The 26,767-nt window shown below is 33.9% G+C and overlaps 1 protein-coding gene across 1 annotated transcript; it reads right to left on the reverse strand.

Annotated features, from left to right (window-relative positions):
• Positions 1-198: 198 nt before the first annotated feature.
• LOC136990034 (cyclic GMP-AMP synthase-like receptor) lies at positions 199-26,468 on the reverse strand. Its single transcript, XM_067288368.1, has 7 exons — positions 26,429-26,468; positions 12,965-13,252; positions 11,844-12,062; positions 10,584-10,739; positions 10,339-10,494; positions 3,942-4,070; positions 199-465 (listed from the first exon to the last, which is right to left on the reverse strand). The coding sequence occupies exons 2-7, from the start codon at positions 13,232-13,234 to the stop codon at positions 289-291; spliced, it is 1,107 nt and encodes a 368-aa protein (XP_067144469.1). The 5' UTR covers positions 13,235-13,252; positions 26,429-26,468; the 3' UTR covers positions 199-288.
• Between the last annotated feature and the right edge of the window lie 299 nt (positions 26,469-26,767).

Genomic DNA, 26,767 nt, shown 5'->3' on the forward strand with positions numbered 1-26,767 from the left:
GCAAATATTCAGAAAATATTTTTAAACAATTAAAAACAATTTATTTACAAATATTCTTCCATCACAGTATCATTACAATATAAATATAAATATCACTGAACATAGTTTTGATATTTTGTAGGCATACTCATTAGGTACATTCTTAACAGGCAATGTTGAATTTATATTCGTTATGTGCATTTTAAGTGATTTTTTTTTGTACATAAATTAGTTGTGTTGTTAAATAACAGTCTGAAAAATTCTAATATTGTTTCCATATATAAATAAGAAGTCTGAATTGATTAAAATTCACAAATATAAATTAATATTTTCTGGATTACTTTCAATGTCTTTTATTATCTTACTAAGTCTCTGTTCGATGTGCTTCGATTGAAGGTGGGTCATTTTACAAATCAGATTATAATCAGGATAAAATAAATAAGGTATATTTACATTTTTCACAAATTCTCTCAATTTTCTAAGCATCTGTTAAAAAAAAAAATGATTTCATAAATTATTAAAGAAATACGGTATATACTATTTTAATAAATTAATGTATTTATATTAAATGTTGGATTTGGCGCTTGCCAATAAAGACAATTGTAAGGAGCTGTGGATTTGATTTATTCATAGTAGTTAAGACAATATTGTATTAGCTAATATCAACTGATATTTTCAAAACAAACAAATCTTGGCATCATTACATAGTGCTAATTAAAGCAACTGAATGGAAAAGTTTAAGCTGAAAATATTTCTTCAATATATTTAGCCATAATGGCACAAGAACTAGCTTCTTTCCGTATTATCATGAAAAGGGCAATCGATTGTTCACTCCTCTCTAAGTATACACCATAAAGTAAGGTTAGGATTGTGAAAATAGAATTATCACATGCCTTTGTTTCCAAAGTAATTAAAGGTCTTTTATTACAGAGTAAAATATAAAGTTATACATTAAAAGATTTATCTACTGTAGAACTTAAAAGAACCTAGAGTATAGGCTGATATGTTGAAATTACTTTAACATAATAATAGCTTTGTATGTTTTGTGCTAGTGCATTTTTCCCAAAAGACACTCTTATCACACTGGATTAAATGCAGAACACCATGAGACACACAATTTACAGAGTAATTCTATACAGTCAAACCTGTTTTTATGCGGTGGATAGGGACCGCATTAAAAAAAAAAATCACACGAAACTTCGCGAGTGGCTATAAAAAATAGTTTTCGCAACACAATTAAAAAAATATTTTTTTTATGCGGTCAATAGGGACCGCATAAAAAAAGTCTCGCATAGAAAATAACTCAAAACCGTACGAAATAGAATTTATTGACAACAGATGTCAGCACTTGACTGCATCGTCTCGTCTATCGTCTGTTTTACATATTTTTGTCCAGGTGGTGTTTTTTTGACTTAAAAAATAAATTATTTCATTTTTCGCATATTCGTGCAATAATATTACTATAATAAGTTCATTTATGCTATAATAAGTTTATTTAGCTATAATAAGTCAACGTGAGACATGACGAATCGCACGAGACTAGTCGCCAACTATACCGCACAAATAAAAAATCGCACAAAAAAAACGCACAAATTAAAAATTCGCACAAAAAAAGACTGCATAAAAACAGGCTTGACTGTATATCTATTTTATGATATACATTTTGGATGTAACAGATCCATTTTTAGTCTTAATAATAGATACATTTTTTTTAGGATTAGTAGGAATATTTAGCCTGGTCCCAACTTGCTGACACTTCCGGCTCACTCAAAATCTGGTTTGAGAGTAAGCTGGGGTGTCAGCATGTTGGGACCAGGCTAAATTATTAAAAAAGGTGTTTGACATCAACAATTTACAATCAATGGAAGCTTTTGAAATATTCCATGCACCTAGAAAGGGTGAATGCATTAATTTCAAGGAGAAAGAAACATTATCCAAAGCATATAGTCTCTTGTTGATAACTTGATGGGGCAAGAGAACAACATAGGCTTGACTTAAAAATGACTTAAATTCATTACACATTATTAACAAAATTTATTTTATTTTTTATTTATTCTAATGTTTTCCCTTGGGTGGGATGACCAATTCTGGGAACCACTAGAACAATGGAAGAAAAGAGGCCCTGGGGTCGGTGAGACAAAACGAGACACATTCTTGGGTTGAGCTCTCAAGGAGAGTAGACATAAAAAGTAGTGCTCCAGTACAAGTTAGCTGGCATAGCTTAATTAGCTCAAACTCCGCAAGCCTGGAATATAATACAATACTCAAAGTTTGAGCTAATTAAGCTATGCTGGCTAACTTGTATAGAAGACTGGTGCTAGCCTTAACGAAAGGTAGTGCTCCAGGTCACGAGTAGGAAGGACTGGAGGCTTCGAGTGTCCGAGAAAAAGAGAAAATAGAATTTTATTATTGTAGTTATGATAGAAGGTATAGCAACTGAGTGCAAGAGGAACCATAAAAGACGACGAGTGACTTTCCAGAGAAAAGTTCAGCATGGTATCCCACCTGAAACTGTGAAGACCAGAGAAAAGCCCAGGTATTTCACTTCTCTCTATCCTTCTAAAATCTTTCCTCCCTATCATTTCCCTTCTTCCTGCAGTTTTTAAGTTAGTATATAAGCACTAGTTATAGTTTATCGAGTACCATTTGTACTTATTTTGCTGTGAACGGTGTTTCCTTTGTTATTCCTGCCATTTTGTTTGTGTCAGGTTTCCTTTGTTAATCCAGTGCATTTCATGTGTGAATACAACAATTAGAATGCAGTTTTTTGTTTTTAACCTGAGGCAGATCTCCGAACAAGATCGAAAACATTATTTTGATTAAACTAGTGCTGGAAAAGTGTGTAAGGTGTGGTATGATTACTGTTTCACATCAAATATCTTTAATTTTAATTAGATTTTAGTTGAAAATCAAACTTTTTCTTTTGAACTAGCTTAATACTTGTATATATTATTTTTTATGAAACAGTTATTAAAAATTTAAATTTCATACTATGATTATGAAAATTCATCCAAGTAAACAACCAATATATTACAAATTAAAATCATGTCAACTAAATAATATACAGTGGAACCTTGCTTAACGAGCATAATTCGTTCCAGAGTCTTACTCGTAATGCAAAACACTCGTGAAGCAAAACAATTTTTCCCATAGAAATTAATGTAAAATACGATAATGCGTTCCACTTCGAAAAAATGCTCAAATGTTATGTATAACGTTTATTCAAAAAAATTGTACAATATACACTGTTAAGGAGCATGAATCGTCATCATCTTTTCTTCTAGCGCGGAATGAACCATCCTGAAATGAGAATTCGATTTGCAGAAACAAAAAAAATTGCAGCTAATGTTTGATAAACACTCCAAACGATATGCCAAATTCTTGGGTTATGTAAAGGCTATAATTAAATATTAGAATTTAAATAATTTGACTAGAGGTAGGCAGTTATGTTTCCATCTGGTATTAAATTTAATAATTATAAAAAGGTAATTTTTAATTCACACATTTCTAAAATTTAATTTGGAATCGGTCATTAAATTTAATGACCCAAGAATTTGGCATATCATTTGCGTGTTTATTATATAACGGGCTATGGTTGTCGATGTTTATAAGTAATATGTGTGAACACAAGTTTGGAAAAATATGTGATCACGAGCGACACTAAGATGCTAGCGGAACGAGTGCTAAACACAGACCGATGGAGCATGCCGCATGCGCACAATTCAAGACTTCCCCTCCTCATCACTCGTTAAGCAAGGCAAATTTTTACAATTTGTTTTGCTCGTTATGGGAAATACTCGTCGTGCGAGGTGCTCGTTAAGCGAGGTTCCGCTGTAATTTGAATTAAATTATTTCAAATACTCCATATATAATAAGTGAAATACTGATTATCATAAAACATTATCTAAACTGCATAGGTTTAATATTTTCTATTCATTTTTAATACAGTAAAAAAATGTTACCATCAGGAAAAGAATATCCATTTTACTTTCGTTCCAGCTTACATTATCTTCTATTATTACAGTCCACATAACAGCAGTTTTCAAATAATAAGACGCCAAAGGTTTCCATCCTTCTCTGTCCCTTAACAACTAAAACATTTTAGATGAAAAATAAATCAATAATACTATAAATCAATAATAATTAAATTTATTTAGTATTATTTTTATTGTAAAAAAATTAAATTTTAAAATATTAGGATATTCAGATAATATCCATAGCTACAAACATGTTTTATTTAACATAATTTTCTTAGTGTATCATGTAATTGATATTCCAAAATTATGTGCATATCAATGCTGGTATTTTTCTAAATCAATCTAAAATTATTGAAGTAGTGGTAATGCATGAGACATCCAAGTCAAAAATTGCCACATTTTGGCTTATATGTTTTCACTTTTGCAGAATTGCTAAGATACTTTAATTTTACTGAGAAGAGTCTTCTCATATGGATTGAGAAACATTTAGTGAATTTTTTAAAAGATAAGCTGAGAGGATACAAATTTAAAATGAAAGATATGGTGGATCTTGTAACTAAGATCAAAAATGGATGATATCTTTGATCTCAGACCACCTTCCTTACATTTTCCAGCAAGCAATTTTATTATAACACAAACGTTTTTGGCCTCATTTAGGAGCCTATATCAGGTTTTAAAAAAGAAAAAAACCAGGAGTTTCAAATTACAATGTTTCTTTGTTTAGGATGATGTCTTAAATGTCAATGTTCTATCTAAGTAGTTTGTTGTTCTATCTATCACATAGATCAGTGTTTTTCAACCGGGGTGTCGCAAAGTTTAGGGCCGATAATAAAAGCAGATTTAAAAAACAATAGCAAGATTATTATTTTACGTGTAGGTAATTCAACAAAATTCAATGGACTTAAATTTTGATTTTTAACACGTAGAAATGCGTTTTTTTCATAAAAATGCTACTTCAAACTGTCAAATTTTAAAATTTTTCTTCTTGGGGAGAGAGTTTCCTCCCTGGACCCACCCCAGCGTTGCGCGTAATATTTGTTTTCACAAAAGGTTCATCTGGCCCGTTAGCCTCCCCTTATTTAGATTCTAGATCCGCCGCTGGTCGAGGGTGTCACGATTTTTTATTTTTCAATCGGGCACCACTCAATGAAAAAGGTTGAAAAATACTGACATAGATGATAGAACATTTGGAGGATATTTTGTTCTTTATATTCAGAAACAAAAATTGAACTAAAATGCTTGTTTCTGAATTTTTCTGTTAATTGTAGATGATCACATAATTATCTAGGCCAGGAGTGTCCAAGCTTTTTGCCTCAAGGGCCAGATTGAATTTAAATACATTTGTAGCGGATCACGTGAATATGTAAATTAAAAAATCTCATTATGACTAAGGCAGAATTGAATTTTATTTTTTACAGTTAATTACAGATACACCAATACTAAAAAAACATGGCTAAATTATACATAATTAGAAAATTATTTCATGCAACTTTTAATGGGAATGATGGAACTGTGTTTTTTGCTGAAGAATTTCTTTAAAGTTGGGATTAAAATCTGAAACACCAATTATAAGCAATGATTGCAAATGATCATCTGATAAATTTGCCCTGTACTTTGATTTCAGATACTTCATCCTGGAAAAAGTTTGTTCGCACATATAGGTAGTCCCAAACATAGAAATAAATTTACAAGCAAATTGCTTTAAATTTGGAAACTCTTTTGCATTCAAAAATTTGTAAAAATCGACCAAGTTTCATTCCTTGTATTTATACTTTATTTGATCGTTAGCTTGAAGATCAATAATTTCCATTTGGAACTGACTTGAAACGTCGGCAACATTGCAGTCAAATGGATTTTGAAACAGCCGAATTTCCTTTGAATTTGTGTCAAGACCAGAATATCGCTTTAGAAATTCTTGTTTTAAATCTGCAATGACTTTTACTGCAAATCTGGTTGGAAATTGTTCATCAGTTTCTGTGTTCAATTCTTCACAGCAAGGGAAATGGGTAAAATTACATTCATTCATCTGACTTTTGAGCAATATCGGCTTTGCACTGAAAGCTTTGATTTGCGTGAATAAATCACAAATTAAGTTGTTTTTACCTTGGAGCTTTAAGTTCGAGTTATTCACGCGTGTCACATCTGCAAAAAAAGCCAACTTCCAGAGCCACTCGGCATTTGATAAAAGTGGTTCGGGGTGATTTTTCTCCGCAAGAAATAAATTAATTTCATTTCTAAGCTTAAAGAACTGCAATAGCACTTTTCCACAGCTAAGCTACTGCAGTATAATACGGCAAGTCGACGGTCTCGGATTCAATTTGTTCGAGAAAAGATCGAAATTGGCGATGATAAGTGCGTGTGATCGAATAAAATTTACGACAGAAACAACTGGTTTTAAAATGCAGTTCATATCGACATGCTTTACACTTACTGCTTGTTGATGGATAATAGTGTTGAAAAATTGGTGCCGATGCTCCTGCACCTTCACAAGCTTTTCTGATTTGCCCAACCACACCGATGTTTGTGCCAGACGTGTTTCTTCCTCCATCAATTGTCACACCTTGGAGTCGATTCCAGTCCAAGCTATACTTTGTCAATGTTTTTTGTACTTCTTTGAAGATATCTTCTCCATATTTGTAGTGCTGTGCATGCTGTTAACGGAGACTAATTCTTGTGTGAGATTAAGTTTGTCGTCAACTCCACGAACAAAAACTAAAAGTTGTGAGGTGTCACTAACATCAGTTGATTCATCCATCGCGAGAGAATACAGAGTGAAACGCTGTGCTTTACCAGTAATCTGGTGGAGAATATTGTTTCCAATATCGTCAATTTGATGAGCAACAGTATTGTGGGACAGACTGATCATTTTGAAAAGTTGCAACTTTTCTGGGCACAACTCACCAACAGCTTCCATCATACATTCTTTAACGATGTTTCCATCCATAAAGGGTTTTCCTTCTTTTGCCAACAAAATAAGCAACTTTCAAGCTAACTGAGGTCAATGCTTCATTTTCTGAGTTTGCCTTCCTAAATAAATTTTGCTGAGTAAACAAACTACGATGCATTGTTTCAAATTTTTCAGTACGCTGCTTGTCCTTAAATTGTGAGTAGGTTGAAGCATGTTTTAGTTTCATAATGTCGACGTAAATTATATTCCTTCATTACAGCAACAGTGTCATTGCAAATTACACATACAGCTTTGCCATTCTTTGACTGAGATTGCACAAAGAAGTATTTTACTCCTCATTCTTCATTAAAAACGTGACACTCGTCATCAACTTTTCTTTTTGTTCTTTGCATGTTTAAACCTTAAAAAACAATATTAAACTTCAAAATAATTAATTTGTAATACATTAAATTTGAATTTACACATACCAATTTACAAATGAGTCATGCACAATAGAACAGAAGACGACAGAAGGCAATCCCGAGGTCAACTACAGAGATGCCACATACAATGCTCTCGATTCTTTCTTTCTCCCCCCTACTCACTAATACAAAGACAACCCACAGAATCTGTGTATTTGTGTATCTTCACTACTTGCTTGCCATCATACCAATTTGGTAGTTACCCAATAGAAACAATAGCCCAAAACAATATTTTTACAACTGTAAATTTAAGTAAAATTTTATGTATATATTTTTTCATTTTTAAAAATCCATTTTTTATCAAATATGATTTTTGCATTTTTTTCAATTTTCGATATACATTTTTGAAAATCAAACAGGTTCACGCAAAAAAATCAGTATTTTTCAAAAGCCTTTGCGGGCCGGATAAAATCACCTGCCGGGCTGGGTCTGGCCCGTAGTTTAGACACCTCTGGTCTAGGCAATCATCTGGCACTACTTGTGTGAGGATAAAGAGGGCAATTAATAATTAAAAATAAAAAAATTAGAAATAATTTAGAATTTTTACGATGTAGTGGGAATGTGTCAAAAGGTCAGTCAAAATGGAAAAACAACCTCCCCCACTTCCAATGTTACGATGAGTAACACGGACCATCATGACCATAAAAGGCAATGAATTTTACCAAAGTCGTAAGATAAATCTTAACCTTAGTCACCTCCGAACATTTATTTCAAATGTTTTGACAGTTGTTATCAATTTTAATATAAACAACACTCGTTCGAAGCGCTCTTCGAATAGATTACATCACGATTTGCATTATTCATTTCCCAACCAAACGGGTATAAAAAGGGGTACAATACAGACCTCCGGGCAGCCGTCGACAGAAGACACACGACATGCTGGCCCGCCACATACTCTAGGGCTACTACCTCTGGCCCAAAGCCGCCATCACCTACGCCAAGTCCTCGACGGTCCACCTCCGATACTCCACTAGATCAGCCTCTCCGGCGATCCATACACAGCGAGCATCGTGAGGTATATTTTACATAGATTACAAACTTTCTCTCCTCTCTCAGTTAGACTAGTTATAGTTGTAAGTTAACGAATAGTTATAAGTTAGACTCATATTTCCAAACATTAACATATGAACGGCATGTGTATCATTGTCACGACACGGCCAATAAATAATGTTATTTTAGTCATACTCTAGAATAGATAGATTATAAGTGTAGCTGTACACTATACTTTTTTTTTGTAAATACAGTAGAGAGTCGTTAATCGGAACCCCGGTAATCAGAATCGCCGGTAATCGGAACGATTTTCAGTCGGACTGTGTCATGCTGAATCGAATGTTTTTGATACTAGATTTACTTCTAAAGTATAATTTTTATGATTTTATATTCTTCAATATATTTATTTTGTTTGTACAAAATGAAGAAATAATTTTTAACGATACGATAGCCTCGATTATTATTATAAAAATTTTTGTTAGGCTTAAAATCGATGAAAATTCAACACAAAGCGACACGCAACGGAGAAAAATTTGAACATCGGACAGGTTAATATATTTTTTCATACATAATCGATAATCTGAACAAATCACTAATCTGAACAACTCCAGTCCCCAATTGATTCCGATTTTCGACAACCCACAAGTTAAGTTTTAGTTTTAAGTTTAGTTTAGTTTCTTCTTTCTATTCTTTGTCCTATTGTCCTATTTCTTTCTAGAACTTTCTTATTTTATCTTTCTTAATCCCTGTCCCTTGGGTGGGATTACCGATTCCAAGAAAGGTGCAGTAGAACAAAAGGTGAAGTAAGGCCCTGGGGGCCAGTGAACAAAGGGGAGAGGACAGTCTTGACGAGAGAAGAGTGTGCTCCAGATCGCATGTAGGACGATCAGCGACCATGAGGTTTTGAAAGAGTAGTTTGGGCTCGAATTCCAAAGTATAAGGACTGAAAAGAGGTAATGCTCCAGATCGAGTGTAAGACGATTGGAGGATATGAGGGACAAAGGAATCGATAGGAAGGAATTCCTATAAGAGAACTTTGAAGGAAGCTATTGAAAGAATCATACTAAACGTCTGCAGGAAGGATGAGAAATAACTTTCCAAGGATAGCTCCAAAGTGGTGTCCCACCCAAGATTACGAACTGAAGAAAATCCCGGGTATTTCCATCTTCATCTTATTCTATTCTTATTCTCTTCTTCCTTCTTTAGTTGTAAGTAGTATAAGAATTAGTTTTAAGTTTCGCCCCGTGTAGAGTTGTCACGCTCAATTAACCCATGGTTGTTAGATCAAATGTTAATGCCAGTGTCTACAGAAACCATTTGTAGCATTGGGATCCAAAAGAAAAAAGAACCCGTTCAAAGCGATAATAAATTACTTTGTGACAAAAATAAAATCTAACTGTATTTATTTGTACCATTCCGCTTGCAGGACCTCGTACTTGTCGCACGAACTTAACATAAGCTATGTTTATCTTGCATTATTTTTGTATACGTTTGTTTGCCCATCAAATAAATTATGTTCTGTTATGTTAAACCCGTCTCTTCCCGAGTACGAGCGACACCTTACCACCACCTCACTCACCCTCCCCACTCGATTTTAGCCCTCCTAACGACCATCCTAGACAAGAGAAGCCAGTAAGCAGGATCAAGCCCGCAGCTTAACCCCCTCAGTTCTCACACTTGGAGTGAAGAATAAATTTATGTAGAATCTTACTTTATGCAATACTTACTTTTTTGGTCAGTGAAAAATTACACCTGTGGATTATAGGCAATGAATGATGGCAAATTAGACATCCAAATTAAAAGAATAGGTCACACCTATATTTTTAGATATTGAATATAGTCATTATAAACAGTAAAAACTGTACTATTGCAGCATGTAACTATAAAGGAATGTTGATAGAACACAAAGAATTTGATATAAGTTATATAAAAAATTCTGATAAAAACTTCATGAATATATTCTTTCGTGAAAACCTATATGAAAATTAAGTATTTAAAATTTAATTTAAATCAAATAACTTACCTTCAATAATTTAATTATTGACTTTAAGCATCCCTTATCATATATTAATTTTTTTTCAATTCCTGGAAAATGAAGTCGCCACTGATACGAAATGTTTTGATTTACTTCACATATTTCTGATGGAGGTAACTTTGGTACGATAAACCAATATCTTTCCTAGAAATAATTGTATATTTAAATAATAAAAGTAAGTAATTAAACATTATTCAATTTTTAAAAACCCATAATAAATATACGATTCTTACATCATGTGGAATATTTTTCAAAAAATATTGTGCTGCACCTTCGGGCCAAAATGGCCAATTAAATTTTAATACTGGAACTAAATCTACATCAATCTGAATTCCATTTTTAGTAATAATATATATTGTGATTGCAGGTCCACTTAAATGTCTGATTATCTGTAAAATAATATACATATTAATAAAACTGATGGCAAATTTAAAAAATAAGATTACTTTATTGTTAAATTTTTCATTAAATCAGAACTTAAAAACACAATATTTTACAGTACAGGCAGTCCTCTACTTACGAACTTTCGAAGTTACGAACAAAGCCGACAGATGGCGGGTTAAAGTGCAGTTGGTTATTTTTTATGTGTAGTCAAGTTTATTTTTGAAGTTTTACGTTAAAACATTTACAGTACATACATATGTACATTTGTAATTGTTTTAAATGAGTAATTTTAATAAATAATGTACTGTACATGTGATTGATTGTTAAAGGGAAGTATAAATTCAAATCTTAATTCAACATTATTCAAGTAGCCTAAACATTACATAATTGTAAAAACAACGTTGTATTTGAGTTTTTGCGCTAAACGTCGTCTTTTCGAGTTACAAACTTTTCGACTTGCGAACGACCGCTACGAACGGATTAAGTTCGTAAGTAGAGGACTTACTGTATTTGTTTTTATTCTAAACAATAAAAATTGACAAAAGCAAGCATCTCGTTTTCATTGTTTTTCTTTTACATTAAAACATTTAATTATTATTTTCCTAAATGAAAGTGGAAAAACTCTAACTAGATTTTCTAACTAAATATTAATAAAAAGCATAATAATGTAATTTATTTTGTATTATGCTTCCTCTTATATACGAATGAGTCTTGAATGAATTTCACAATAAAGATTGACTGACTGAGTGAAATAAATTGTTTTAATTATTGTAATTAATGTTAAGGCTGATTGTAACCTCTTTGGTTACGCACACAATCTGCAGCAGATAGCATTAAATTTTTAATGCTTTTTTCTATGGGAAAATTCTTTTCCAAAAATTCTCAAAAATGGGAGCAGATAGAACCAAACAGTTTTTTGTGTTAGAACTGTATTTACTTCTTATGCATATCTCTCTTGGTTGTTAAAAAGTACTAAAGAAACTGTTATTCAATTTAAATGAGCTCTAATAAAGCAGAGTTTTGTTACTATTTATAGAATTTGAAGTTGTTTTCATTAATCAAAATATTATATATAAATTTCTATTTTTATCTACTTATTTTATATTTACCTTTGGTAAAGTATTTCTTTTTCCCAATTTATTAATTGCCGAATCTACAATTCCTTGAAACCAATTTTTAATTTTTCCTGCTTCCAAAAAATTGTTTCTGTTAGAAAATTTTCGTAAAATTTCTCTATTTAATTCCCAATTCTTCTCGTGCATTAATTCTTTCAATTTGGATTTTAATTGGCACGTAACAAATGAGAAAGGAGAATGCTCGGTTGTTACCTGGAAAATTTGCATGTAAATATTGAAGAAAATAATTTACAATTAAAATGTAATAACAGAATTTTATAAGAATTCTATTTAAATCATTAAAGAAGTTCAAAAGATAATATAACTGATAGTTAAACAAACAGAATTTCATTTATAAAAGCTGACTTTTTACTTAATGTATGTCAAATATCTCAACAAGTTTACAGAGATGATTACTTTTGATGATTCTCAGTGAAATTTCCTTGTTTGTCCTTTTGGGGAGGCTAACTTATCTTTTTATGGGAATCAAAGGAGACTATCTTCATCAACGATTAACTGAAGCCTCAGGATTCTCGTTGCACAAAGTCTTCAAGAAATTCTTGTCCCTTGCTATGATCAGGATTGACCTCTCTTCTCCACTGTCTACTTGAGTCTGAACTCTTCTTTCCAGTCTGAAAATCATTACCTCTTCCCTCTAGACCCTTAGGCATTTTTTCTCCCCATGGGACAGCTCAGAACATCAGTCATCAATCTTAACTGTTCTATCTTTTAAACTGTTTATTTAGTCATGGACATCTGCAGAGGGGAGCAAACAGAGCACTTGCCCTCCCCTGGAATCAAGTAAAATAGTCACAAATTACACAATAATTGTTAGAGTAGTTGAGATATGTAACCTTACAACCACAACCACGGGACACTTTGATACAATACCATATTCTATAATCTGCATGTGAAAAAACTCAAAAAAAAACTTAAATATTTAAATAAAAATTTATTTGTGTAATTGTCACAAATAAATTTTTGCCACAAAATTTTTTCCGGATATCCACATTGACAGTACTGGAGTTTTTAAATATACTCTGTCGATTAATTTTTCCAAATTATATTCTACCTAATAATAATTCATTTGAAAAACTACAATAATAATAAATTACCTGAAAATTCATAATCTTAGGAAAAGTCAAAATCAAATTTAAATCGAATTCAGTTGCTTCTTTTACTCTCAATTTTTCAAAATAACTTCCTGTGTAATATATATTTTCAAAAAGATGATAAAATAATTTATCAGTCTTCATTTCTTTAATTAATTCATCCAACACCATTTTTAAAATTCTGATATTTTCAGTTTGATCTTCTAGTTTTACTTTTGTTCTTAAAATTTCCTTCAAATTAGCCAAAAGAAGTTTATCATTTGATTTTGCCATTGAAGATAAATTTTTATTCTGAAAGGAAAAAATTAAATTAAATATTCAGAAAATACATATTTATTCAATTCATTTCACAAGAATGATTAATGATTGATTAATTAAATTAAATATAGCAACTGAAATTTTTAGATAAATTTGTTTATTATCTATATACTTATTAAACTTATTAGGTACCCATAGTAATGTGTTATTGCATGTTGAAATGTTTTTTAGTTTTTTTTATATTCTACTTTTTCTTGTCCTCTGTTTCTTTTTTTTTTTAATCTTTTTTGCCAGATGTACAAAAAGGGATAGTCCAGGGAAGCAGTTGGAAGTTGAAGATGGAGAAACTGGTTCTGGCTAATAAGAAGGGGAATTTAACGATATTTTCATCAAAAGTGCATCAACCTTTGTGAAACAGAAAAAGTGTGCAAAAAGGTTTATCTTCCAAGCTATATGTGAAAAGATGAAAGGATAAAATTCTCCTATATATATGTTTTTCCCTTAATGATATATTTTGTGCTGTTCTTATAATTTGTTAACTCATCTATCCTATAAAACTTTCTTTTCCTCAACCAACAAAAGACTACCTTCCTTTTTTTCCAGCAAACAATTTTATTATAATACAGGTAACCCCCGTATAACACGGTGCTTTTATAGCACGGGTTCGTTCTAACACGGCTCGGGAATTAAATAAAACCCTCGTACAACATAAAATGTAATAAAAACTGTTACTAGTTGATGATACTCATGCTGAGATCATCATATAGGATGAATAATCCTCTGGTAAAATAATAAATAAGCATTTTACCCATGAAAAAAATCTACTATATAAAACTGAAAAACCGGATTCTATCAATGTATGCCAAAAATGGCCATTAGGGGCTCCCCTAGCAAGTATTTAAATTAACGATATACTGTACAAACATTTTCAGCCTCATTTAGGGGCCTAAGGTTTTCAAACAAAAAAGAAAACAAAGTATTCCAAATCACAACATTCTATCATTTAGAATGATGTTTTAAATTGCCAAGCTCTATCTATAAACTGACATCCTTTAAAAAACTAAAACATAATCTTGGAAATGACAAAATCAAATAACAACATAGAGCAAATTTAGTCATGTTCAATATCACATCCATTCTATTTAATTTCATGTATTTTCTTGTATTTTTAAATATTAATTTTTGAATTCTATATATGTGAGAGCCCAGACTTGACAAAAATTTTTTGAAAAAAAAAAATTGAAAGTAAATCTGTTAAAATTCTTCTCAGCACAAACCTTATTGTTGGAGGAAGTGATTATATTTTTTTCCCACAGATTTGCTTCCTTGTTTCCTTGTTCCTGGTGACACATTTTCGAACGTGTGTCACCAGGTACTGTACCTAACAAAAAAAATTGGTATTGGACACAGACTTTAAAAGTTTCCAAAAAAGAACAAGAATAGCGAAAGGGGGACTCCCAATTAAAAGAACGGGATCGGCGACGACAGGTTTTGTTCGTCGACAGTCTCGAGTCGGTTAGAGTGAAGGTCCGCTATCTCGTCGGGATTAAGAATTCGACCGGATCTCCTCGGACAGTGCTCCCACTGTGCAATTAATTTGGATATCGCACAAATCATCTTTCGAGGACCTCTATGGATCAGAAAACTATTCCTTGTCCGGAGACATTATCTCCACTTCTGCTCCTCTACAAAACCATCACCGACTTTTCCGTCACCCGTCATCCAAGTCCGTGAAGTCCGGAGGAAAGACTTCACCTCAATAAAATTTGAAAGGTATTTATCGACCTCGTCTCGATTCGATTGTAAACTCTCTCTCTCTCGGTTAGGGATTTGATATGACGTCATTGAGAATGATAAAGATGATAGTTATGGATGCTATATTCTATGGTTAATTTTAAGCTGTATATTATGTGTAAATAAGTTTCTACAATAAAACAGGTAAGTGTTTAGAATTGTGGTGGTTGAGTGCACTTTTTGTCTCTGGATATGCTGCCTCTCAGACCGTACCTATCCCGAATCCGACAGTGCTTAGAAAGTGTATGGGGTCTCACTCATAGGTATAGCCCACCAACAGAAATTGAAAGAAGATAAAGGTATTATGACAAGAAGTTAGAATGAGAGGGAGCAAAGTGTGATAGGATAGGAAGAAAATTAGAACCTGAGAGTCATGGGACCCAAGGGTGCCAGCATCGCATTTATTTTAAAAACAAAACGTACATTTACATACAGAAAAACATAAAATACATAGAAAACAGAAATACAAATTACGGCGCACTGATGCAAACATAAAACAAACAGAAAACATTGAACAGAGTAAGAGATTATACAATTAAAATACATCAGACTACAGTACAAAGTAACATCAATAGTATGACAATGCAAAAGTAACATATGTTGTAAATGTGTGACAATGACAAAGTGGATGAACAGTAGGTAAACAGAATAAGAACCAAGGGTGGCAAAAGCCAAATAATAGTAAACACCGTGAACGGTAGAAATTACACAATACAATGCCACGCACACAGCAGGTGCAATAGCTACATATCCAAGAAAGGGAGGTCATATTCGGTGTAGTCGATCCTACGTCTCGTTTCGGCTTTAACCTTTAGTAAAGTCAGGCAGTCCTTGTTCATTGAGTTATGGTGTATGTTTGGAATGTTTCCTTTTCTACAGTTAACGCAGGTGGGTTGATTGTGTTTCTTCAAACAGTCCTTGTAGAGATGGAGATCCCCGCAGTGACTGCAGGTGGATTCTTTCACATTGCAGGTGCTCACTCTGTGCCCAAAGCCAAGGCACCTGAAACACTGGATGATAGGCACAAAGTCATACACTGGGCACCGACACTATTGTATATTTATTCACTTTTCCTGTATAAGAATACTCCTTAATTTAGGGTTGGTTTCAACAACCCAAGACTCAGAATGTTCGTCCTTTTGTTTCATTTTAAATCTAATTTTAATCTTTTCCCGGAACTCCTTTTCAGTGTAGGGTGCTTGAAAGTGCTCATTTTGCCTATAGATGTACCCAATAAGATTGTCACTATCTATTGACTATGGAACCGAAGCAATTTTCAATAGAGGCCATCTCTTCTCAGCCATTTTGGAACCTAAGTGTGACTCGGCATTTTCCGAAATAGCAACATCTAGTTTGTCAGCATCCTTCTGACTAGGGCAATCCATGGCCACGCCGCCTCCGCCAATATTCTGGACACGCCTAACGCCAAAGCCTAGCACCTGTGGTTTGATCACCTTCGTAAGAGTCTCTCTAGTTTCTTCTGAAGTACTCTTGGGTTTAGTGCTGTAAACAAGGACGGTATAACACGGCGGCGGGGGCTTAGGAACAGGTTGCGAAGTACCCAGCCCTTTCCTGAGAGTATCACTATAAGTAGGGGTATGGCTGTCACTTTAGGTTTGGTTTTTGCTAGAAATACTATTCCCCAGCTCAGATATTTCTTTCTTAATACTAGCAGCAGAGGCCAAAAGATCCCTACTCTGTTCAGACACAAGCTTAACAATTTTTTCCATAGTGGAAATATTTTTAAATTTTTCTTCTAAATAGGTAGATAGATTATTAGCCTCAAAGACGCCAATAGCTAGATTGATTACCCTATCAAACCTCTCGGTAACATATCTCAGATGGTCCTTGGTCTGAAGCCTACACGACCGCTTGCACGTGAATGAACGAAAAAATCACGATTTCTGTGTTCTCTAAAACACGGTGGTGTCGGTCCTGGCAGGGTATCGAGGAGGTGCCGACCCTTTGGTCACATATATAATTTTTTGTTATTTTATTTCATGTTATTTCTGCAATTGTGTTTTAATTTTTAAAAGACATCAATTTACAGATAGAATGTGACAATTTAAAACATCATTATAAATGATAAACATCATAATTTGGAACACCTAGTTTTTTTATTTTTGTTTGAAAATCTGATGTAGGCTCCAAAATAAGGCCAAAAATGTTTGTGTTATAATAAAATTGTTTACTGGAAAAAGTAAGTCTTGTTGATTATAAGAAAGCTCCAGCTTTTGAGGAGTCTATTTTCCCTCAAACACTTCATTTTCCTGTCTTTAATTTGTCTTTTTTATAAATCCTTCTTTTTCCTTTTTCTAATTAGTTAGTTATAGTTAACTGATAAGAATTATAGTATTAAGGTTACAAGATTGTTCCATTTTCTGCTCCTTATCACTTGTTAATATTATAGGCAAGTATTGGAATGGAATTATACCAAATTTGACCCTCTGGATTTTTTGCAAATCTTGGACCTTTGAGACCTTGAACCTAAAAAAAATATTAAAAAATGAAGGAAAAATTCCATGTATATGTATGTATGTGTGTGTTTATGTCATCATCCATTTCATTTAATATCCCAGGATGAGTTCTGATTAAGAAACAAAATTTGTTATGGTATATTGTGTATAAGGATGATATTAAATTTTGGTGGTTAAAGGGTGGGAAGATACAGGAGTCATGTTTCATATCTCTAGCAGGATTGGACTTAATGAAGACTGTACTCCTTATTAGCTTTTACAATTTTTTTTATAAAACTAATTTCTGCCCCCATAATTAAGCTTCTTGCCATTTTATAATAATTAATAATATAAAAAGTTTTTTAATAAAATTTCATAATGGATGGTGCCACAAACAATTTTAACTTTATTGCTGGGAAAAGTTATGCAACTCATTGCTGGATTTTTATAGGTTTCTTCATTATATATATGTGGGGTTTAAACAAGTAACATTCCTATACTGGTAAGATTTACAAGGGGTTGTGAGGGGAGATGAAGAGAACAAGGAAGTGGGAACAAGTAAGGGGAGATGTGAAGCAAGACGATAGTTGGTGACAACACGAAAGGACAGAAGACGTTACGAAGACAGGACAAACGATGTTACGAAGAAGATTATCATTCTATCAAGACAGTTGCAAGACGCTGGAAGACTGTTGTCAATTCTGGTTCTCTCTATTTCTATCTCAATCACTATTTCTACAAATTTTGGGGGCTCGTCCGGGATATTGAGAGAAATTCATACAAGAACTTTTAGAAGGGCAATGGAATCCAGACAAGATGGCAGAGTTAGTGACACTACGGTGAACAACGAAGAACTACGACTGACTGTTGTATCTAAGGGCAATACTATGACAGATGTAAAACATCTTAAGTGTGCTGATTTGAAAATTGAAAATGATGGGTTGCAAGAGAGAGTTGGTGCAAAGATTGGAAGCGGCACTTTTGATTGAGAATGCCAGAGACGACAACGTGCAAAGCGACGACAACACTGACAAAAGTGAGGATGATGATAGCAATATTATGTGACATAAAAGTGAGTACTCGAAATCAATATTTACCTTTAGCGATATTGACGAATCCCTTGAAACGTTCAGTGGTGATGACGGAAAGAACGTCATTAAGTGGATCTCTAATTTTGAAGAGACTGCGGAAATGTGTGACTGGAATGGCATGCAGAAGATAATTTACGCAAAACGACTACTCAGAGGTTCAGCGAGAATGTACGTGAACTATGAACAATGTACTAAATCATGGAGAGCATTAAAAGAAGCTCTTTGTGCTGAGTTTTCTCCAAAACTAAACAGTTGGAAGATTCATAAGCAACTTTCGATGGAAGTGAAGCATCAGAGTGAAACGTATCAGGAATATATGTATCAGATGATTGAAATTTTGTCACAAATTACGATTTAGGAAGAATCAGTGATACAATACATGATCAATGGAATTCAGGATGAGCAAGTAAGTAAAACAGTACTTTATGGTGCTACTAATTTCAAAGAATTTCGACAAAATCTGTGAATTTATGAAAACATGAAATCAAGTCGTAAGCTAAATGCTAAAATGATGGTGGGATCTAAGAAGCTAGAACATGAGATTAAGTCTAATAATGCTTGTGGAGATGAAAAACGTTGTTATAACTGTGGTGGGAAAAACCATGTGAGTAAAAGTTGTCCAGAGAAAGACAAAGGAATGAAATGTTTTAGTTGTAATAATTTTGGTCATATTTCGGCTCAATGTCCTCAAAATGTTAAGAAGAGAAGTTAAGTCAAAGCCTGTAAAAGAAGTCAAGATAGGGGAAGTGAGCTTCACAGCACTTATAAACTCAGGAAGTGATATAAATCTAATGAGAGCCGATGATTACGTAAAGTTGGGCGCACCAAAATTAACTGGTAATTCCTTAAAATTTCACGGAGTAAGTGAACATAAGAGTTCTACACTGGGAAGTTTTTGGACTGTGGTAAATGTTGACGGAGACCAATTTTCAGTTCTCATACATGTGGTTCCTAGTTCACTCCTTGCTTATCAGTTATTGTTGGGAGCAGACTTTCTGAAACAAGTTCATATCAGTTTAAAAAAAGGTCCTGTTGTAAAAATTATTAAAGCAAGAGGTGCAGAAGTGAACATTTCAGACATACGATATTGATGTTGCCTACGTTGATGTTGGTGGTGTTGGTTTGAGTCACACCAATGATGCAAAATATAAAGGAGTTTCTAGATCCAAAAAGAAACTACAAAGCAGTGTAGACTCCGCAAGCACGTGGTTTGTGGGTATGAAAGGAAGTGGAAATGAATAGTCGGTAGAAGCGTATAGATAAACAAACAAAGGTTTATTAATTACACACACAAAAAAAGGGGGATTGATCGCCTGATTTAAACAGGCAAACAGCGTTCTTAACAAAATTAAGGATGACAATAACACTATGATTACAACAGTAATTAATCGCGAGACTAAAACTAATACGCGATTAAACCTTAAAAAACTATACAAACATTTACAAGATGGTAGGTACCGTCGCCGTATTTCGTGGGACACGTTGTTACGAAATGAGATTCTTCTCGCTGGTTTTTGTTTTTTTTTCTTCCTGATCGGCTGCTCTGCTTCGAATCCTTTCTCTCGTCTCTTTCGTGGATCGGGGATCTGGAGCGGTGAAGAGAAAAATGAAAAAAAAAAAAATGCCTCGACACGTGGAAGTCACTCGTTTATATCTCCCACCATCCGGGAGCTTTTTCTTTTCCTCCCACGTGATCCTCCAAATAGCCAATCAAACACCACTGCACAGCAATGACGATAACAGACGGTACCGTACACAACAAAATGGCTGTGCGTCACATCTAAAACCCGATACAACAACATATACGCGACGCGACATAAACGGAAAAACAAACATATAAATAGAACAATCGAACAAAAAAAAAAATACATAAATATATACATATAGTTAATAGCAGCAGAAGACACTACAAAGCAGTCAGAGAACAAGAAACAGGGATCAAAATGAACACTATTTTAAAAAAAATGACGCTCCAGTTTGTCAATGTCCAAGATAGCTATCTGCTAGTAAGAAGGCTGAAGTTAATAAGGAGATGGAAGAATGGTTACATGAAACATCTGAACAACCCACAGATGATGAAGGAAAAGTAGAAGAAGCATTGTGCATAATGAAACTTTGTGACCAGTCAAAAAAAGAAAGAAAAGCTTCATATAAGTCTTCAGAACTTAATCATTGGTTACAGCAACATCATGCATCAAACGTTAAGCAAGCAGAAGTTACAGTTGTTCAGGAGAAACAGATGGAAGTTTGTGGTGCCTTTTTGATAGTTGGTGATGCAGAGCAATGCATTGATGATCATTCAATGGAAAAATAGCATGTTGGTTATGCAAGATTAAAATCGGCAGGTGAAGAAATTGTTCATAAGAGAGAAAGAGCAAGAAGAAGGAAAGTAACAGGAAGGAAAGAAACACAGACAAAATTATCATAGTAGATCGGATGATCGAAAACGTGACGCGAGACCCAAGAAGTAGAAAACATACACGCAGAAGTAAAGATAGATCTTATTATAATAGAAGAGAAGAGGATATTATAGAGAAAGAGAAAAAATGAAAGAAAGATCTAAATATAAATCTAGATCAAGGAGGTACTGATCAAAGACGATGTGACAAGCACACTCAATCATGTGATTCAAAATATCAAAGACAGTCTAGAAGATGATCTCCAGAAATTAGAGCAATGGCAAAAGAAAACATTAAGTTAATTAAAAATCTGCAAGCGAACAACTTGAAAGCATGGGTCCGTTCAACTAACAAGTATTTGATCGGTCAGACGAGGACATCAGGGATGATGTCAGCTGTCAGGATGGTCAAATGTGGGTTTAGACGAGTAACATTCCTATACCGTTAAGATTTACGGGGGGGTTGCGGGTGGAGACGAAGAGAATGAGGGAGTGGGAATGAGTAAGGGGAAATGTGAAGCAAGACAACAGTTGGTGACAGCACAAAAGGACAAAAGACGTTAAGAAGATTATCGTTCTATCAAGACAGTTGCAAGACGCTGGAAGACTGTTGTCAATTCTGGTTCTCTCTATTTCTATCTCAATCACTATATCTACATATATATATATAAGAATATGTGTTTTATATATATATATATATATATATATATAAAACACATACTTATATATGCATTTGTTTTATATTTTTTCTGTAATCTGTATTTTGACATTCCATTTTGTCCTTTTCATTTTATACTTTTATAAGAAACCTTGTATTATAAAAAAGGATTAAATCATATCTAATATATCTCACTAACTTTACGAAGCTTTGCAAAATTTAAATTATCACGAACGTTTTCAGTCCCCTTAGGACCTTCTTCGGGTGGAATTCTAGTAGAGAAAAATCTTTTTGTTCTAATTTCTGTTTCGAATGTGTTCCAATTTTTTGAATTTTTTTCTTTGTGCACATGTGTCGGCAACTATAATGCTGGGTCATACATAGCCTGCCACGCCTTTGAAAGCTGTTTTTCTTCCTTAAAATTGATTGAGAGGCCTTGGTGTTCTGCTTAAAAGATCTCTAATGCTTCCAAATTCCTAAGATGATGTATCTGCTGAGTTTTCCGGATCGTGGTTGCCTGTTGTAATTCGGGTGTAATGCCGTTTTCACTGGCATATATAGCCAAGGCAGTATTGTTCTTCTTCTTCTCAATATCGGTTTTATGCTCCCGGAGGCATTGTTTGAGTGATCTTCTTGTGGAACCGACATATACCAGATCTCTATCGAATCTATCATCTCCGAGCGGAATTTTATACACTCCCGGCGCTCTTTCGATGTCCGCTCGATCTTTCCCATTCCTAAGCATGGCGAATATGTCTGGTTTTCGCCTGTAGGCTATTTTTGAATTAGTATATGTCTCAATCTCTCGGTATATGGAGTGCATACGGCACTCATGTGTTATAGTAATAAGATGGGGAGACACATCCTGCTGCAGACTATTTTTTGGAGCTCTATTCGACTGATTTTTGGGTCAGCTTTCTTGTTCGTCTGCTATTTTAAATATTAACTTTTTGTTATAGCCATGGTTTTCAGCTAATTCTGCTATTTTTTTTATTTCCCTCTGCTTGTCTTGTTCTTTATTTCACTGTGTATGGGTCCTTCTAGTAAGTGTTCTAAAGGCCGCCATTTTGTAGTTATATGGATTGTTAGAGTCGGCTGGGATGTATATCAGGATAGCACTCGGTTTACAGTATACTTTAGTATCATATCCGTTACCAATAAAGGTAATACTAATATCTAAAAATTGAATTTCTTTATTGCTCATTTGTTCTAACTCAACCGTAAGACCATACGGATTGTTGTTCATACAGTGCATAAATTTCTCGATGTTCGGTTTTGTTTTCCAGATGATGCATATATCATCAATGTATCTTATATATATTTGATGTTACAGAGGAACTCTGGGATGATTTTGGCTTCTAAAAGATGCACCACAATTTTAGGCAAGTCCCCAGATAAGGGGCTACTCATAGGTCCTCTTTTTTGAAGGAACATCTTCCCATCCAGTTGGAAGCATGAGGTGTAACAAAGAATGAGACAGTTCCAGTATTTGTTTGTGGTCTGCACTGTTTGCTATCCTAGTCATAAGCCAATTTCGTAAACTGCAGAAACAGGGCTCCAGTTTAATCAATGAGTATAGCACCTTAAAGTCTAAAATAGTAATCCAGAAGTTTTCAGATGGTAGGCAGTTCCGTATAGCTTCAATTACCTACGTCAAATTGGAGACTGAATTGATAGCCTTCTAGATATTTAGCTAGGAACGTATGGAATTTTTGCCCTATTTTTCTGGTGGGTGCATTGGTTTTGTCTAAAATAGGTGTAAGCTCCATCCTTTGTTTATGCATTTTGGCATAGGCGAAGAGTCTGGGAACTGCAGGCGAAGCTACAGTCGTGTTGTCTAGTTGTAACTTTCTTTCTAAGCATGTATGTGTAAATCTGTGGACTCTTGACTGGATCTTATCGATGAAGTCCTTTCTTATCTTCTCACATTCTGTGTCTCGTATATACTTCTGTACAATGGTGGTGTAGGAGTCTCTCTTCATCAATACTATAGCCTTATTCTTGTCAGCTCTCAGAAGGGCAATGTTATTTTCTCATAGCCATTTCTTGCTCTTATTTAAAGCTTTCTGGTATTCCGTTTCCTCATAGTGCTTCCTTAGGTTATATCGCATGGGTGGGCAAGCAAGAGTTTAGTGGGAGCTGAAATGTAGGTTTTGCAAAATGCATGGGAGCTGCAGTTCTGTACTGTCATAGCAGATAGTATGGTAAGGCTGGGAAGGATAAGGTGTGCGATTTTATTATATAATATAAATATAATATAAAACAAATATTGAATTTTTTTAATAAACGTATTTTCACAAAATTGTGGAAATAAAATTGTAAAAATAATAATAAAAAGCAGAAATTAACACTTTCAGCAAGAGCCGCATGCTGCTCTCGGAGCCACATTTGCCCATGTCTGTTATATCGCTTCATCTGGAAGTATGCCTTCCATCTGAACTGTTCTTTTTGGGTTTTGCTCAGGCTGTGTATGAGGGTTTCAATCTCTTGCATCTATAACAAAAAGTTAATATTTAAAATAGCAGACGAACAAGAAAGCCGACCCAAAAATCAGTCGGATAGAGCTCCAAAAAATAGTCTGCAGCAGGATGTATCTCCACATCCTATTACTATAACGTATGAGTGTCGTATGCACTCCATATATCGAGAGATTAAGACATATACTAATTCAAAAATAGCCTACAGGCGAAAACCAGACATATTCGCCATGCTTAGGAATGGGAAAGATCGAGCGGACATCGAAAGAGCGCCGGGAGTGTATAAAATTCCGCTCGGAGATGATAGATTCGATAGAGATCTGGTATATGTCGGTTCCACAAGAAGATCACTCAAACAATGCCTCCGGGAGCATAAAACCGATATTGAGAAGAAGAAGAACAATACTGCCTTGGCTATATATGCCAGTGAAAACGGCATTACACCCGAATTACAACAGGCAACCACGATCCGGAAAACTCAGCAGATACATCATCTTAGGAATTTGGAAGCATTAGAGATCTTTTAAGCAGAACACCAAGGCCTCTCAATCAATTTTAAGGAAGAAAAACAGCTTTCAAAGGCGTGGCAGGCTATGTATGACCCAGCATTATAGTTGCCGACACATGTGCACAAAGAAAAAAATTCAAAAAATTGGAACACATTCGAAACAGAAATTAGAACAAAAAGATTTTTCTCTACTAGAATTCCACCCGAAGAAGGTCCTAAGGGGACCGGAAACGTTCGTGATAATTTAAATTTTGCAAAGCTTCATAAGGTTAGTGAGATATATTTGTTAATGCTTTGTTTTTAAGATGGATTTTATTAAATCATATCTCTTTATATAATAAATTTTATTTTCTAATGTCATAAGTGTTCTGGATTTTTATCCATAACTATGGTAAATGACTTAGGATTACCATTCCAAAATTGTTGTAACCCTAATTATTGTTTGTTAAATTATATAATTAAATGTGTGACATTTGTGCTGAGAATTTAGAACTGAGAATTTAATTTTGGAGAATAAAAAACAGTTTAAAAAGTTTTTATTGCAAATCCAATAAAATTCCTATTATATGACCTGTATTCATAAATACAGTAGTGTAGAAATAGAGGACGTGGTGCAATATAAATTAAAAACAAAATGAATTTTAATTAAGAAAACATTTTTGGAAAATTTTCTAGTATTTTTTCTATTTTCTTTTGGGATGCCAGGGCCCGTGACCTCTCCTCTGGGTGTGTCACAGCTCTATTATATATTACACAAGAAAATTATATACTAATGCTAGATTTTATAAGAATTAAATTTTATTTTGATTACAGTTGTGGTTATCGTTTCTTATCTCAAATGAAACAGTAAAGTTATAACAATTAAATTCAATTATTACAAATTCATTTTACCTTTAAAACAAAATTATATTTTATATTATGTGCAAGGCTGTTAAGAGTTTGTGTGGAGCCCAGAGGTAGAGCAGACTTTTTTAGTTTTCATTTTTTTATTATTTTTTAACAAATGAAAATGTTCCGAACAGTAGCAGAGAGGTTAAAACCACCAAACACCGGTAACGGGTTGCGATTTCGTGCCCGGCCGGCCAACAAGTCGGGATCCCCATCTCGGCAGATTGCCTGCGCGTGGCTTTGCCGTACACGACCGATCCAGTCCAAACGAACGAAATACGTAGAACATTTATTAAAGTTTGTTTGTTTGGTTAAGTTACGGCAACGCAACGCTCGGGCAATCCGCCTAGGGGAATGCGTTCCAAAAGGTCTTTCTAAGGGTAACCGGCTCCCATTCGGGTGTTACGGAGGCAGAGAAAACCCGGAAAACTCCGCTCGGGCACCGGCGGGCCCACGTCTTAACGAAAACTAATCTTAAAGGATTTGTTTACCGTCGGTAAAAAACAGCATTAATTTCATTTGGTAGGAACTACAACGGGTCCCTACATTTTTTCTCGATTAGGAAAAAATTCCCAACTCCCCATCTCGACGGCTTAATTAATATTAATCTTAATTATTTTCATTAAAATTTAGAAAATTACTATTAAAACGTTTTATTAATGTAGATTTTTCTAAACCTTAACGAAAATATTTACGGTAATATAAATATTGGAAAGAAATTTTTCGCGGGAAAATTATTTATTTCGTCACAAATAAATAGAACGAATTTAAGCGAAAAGAATTCAGAGTAATTTTCTTCGTTTGTATTACGATGATAATATAAAAGCTTAAGTAAAAATCTAAAATAAACGTTAATAAACTAATTATAATTAAATGTATATATTTCTTAATTACGGAACTAAACAGAATTAACAATTAAAAGTAAAAAAAAATCCTTACCAAAATATTTAAATCTTAAATACTGTTGGGAAATTGCGTTACGTCGACGGATCTTCCTCTCTCCTTCGACTTTTATCGAAATTCGCTCCGTAGATTAAATACTTAAGCCGTCACATGCGCAGTAGTGTGGCATACCGATACCGAAACCGAAACCTTCACTTATTGACGACGTCATCACGACACGTAGACGTAAATGATTTCCCAATGAATAAACTGTGTTTATCTTTCCACTAAGCAATGACTTGACAAGGTAATATAATTAATCAATACGTTATTCTAATTGGTACAATTTTCAAAAATAAATTTTAACACAAACAGACTTTAATTCTTAAAAATTTG

This window comes from Centruroides vittatus, unplaced genomic scaffold (genome assembly GCF_030686945.1).
Source record: "Centruroides vittatus isolate TY-2023 unplaced genomic scaffold, ASM3068694v2 scaffold_861, whole genome shotgun sequence".
NCBI lineage: Eukaryota > Metazoa > Arthropoda > Arachnida > Scorpiones > Buthidae > Centruroides > Centruroides vittatus.

What these genes read in the sequence shown, in the direction of transcription:
- LOC136990034 (XM_067288368.1), bottom strand. Translation starts at nt 13,234, where the DNA reads ATGGCAAAATCAAATGATAAACTTCTTTTGGCTAATTTGAAGGAAATT. An exon ending in AAAGAAATACTTTACCAAAG is followed by an intron (nt 10,740 to 11,843) that starts GTAAATATAAAA and finishes ATTATTTTACAG; the next exon opens with ATAATCAGACATTTAAGTGG. An exon ending in CAATAATTAAATTATTGAAG is followed by an intron (nt 4,071 to 10,338) that starts GTAAGTTATTTG and finishes AAAATGTTTTAG; the next exon opens with TTGTTAAGGGACAGAGAAGG.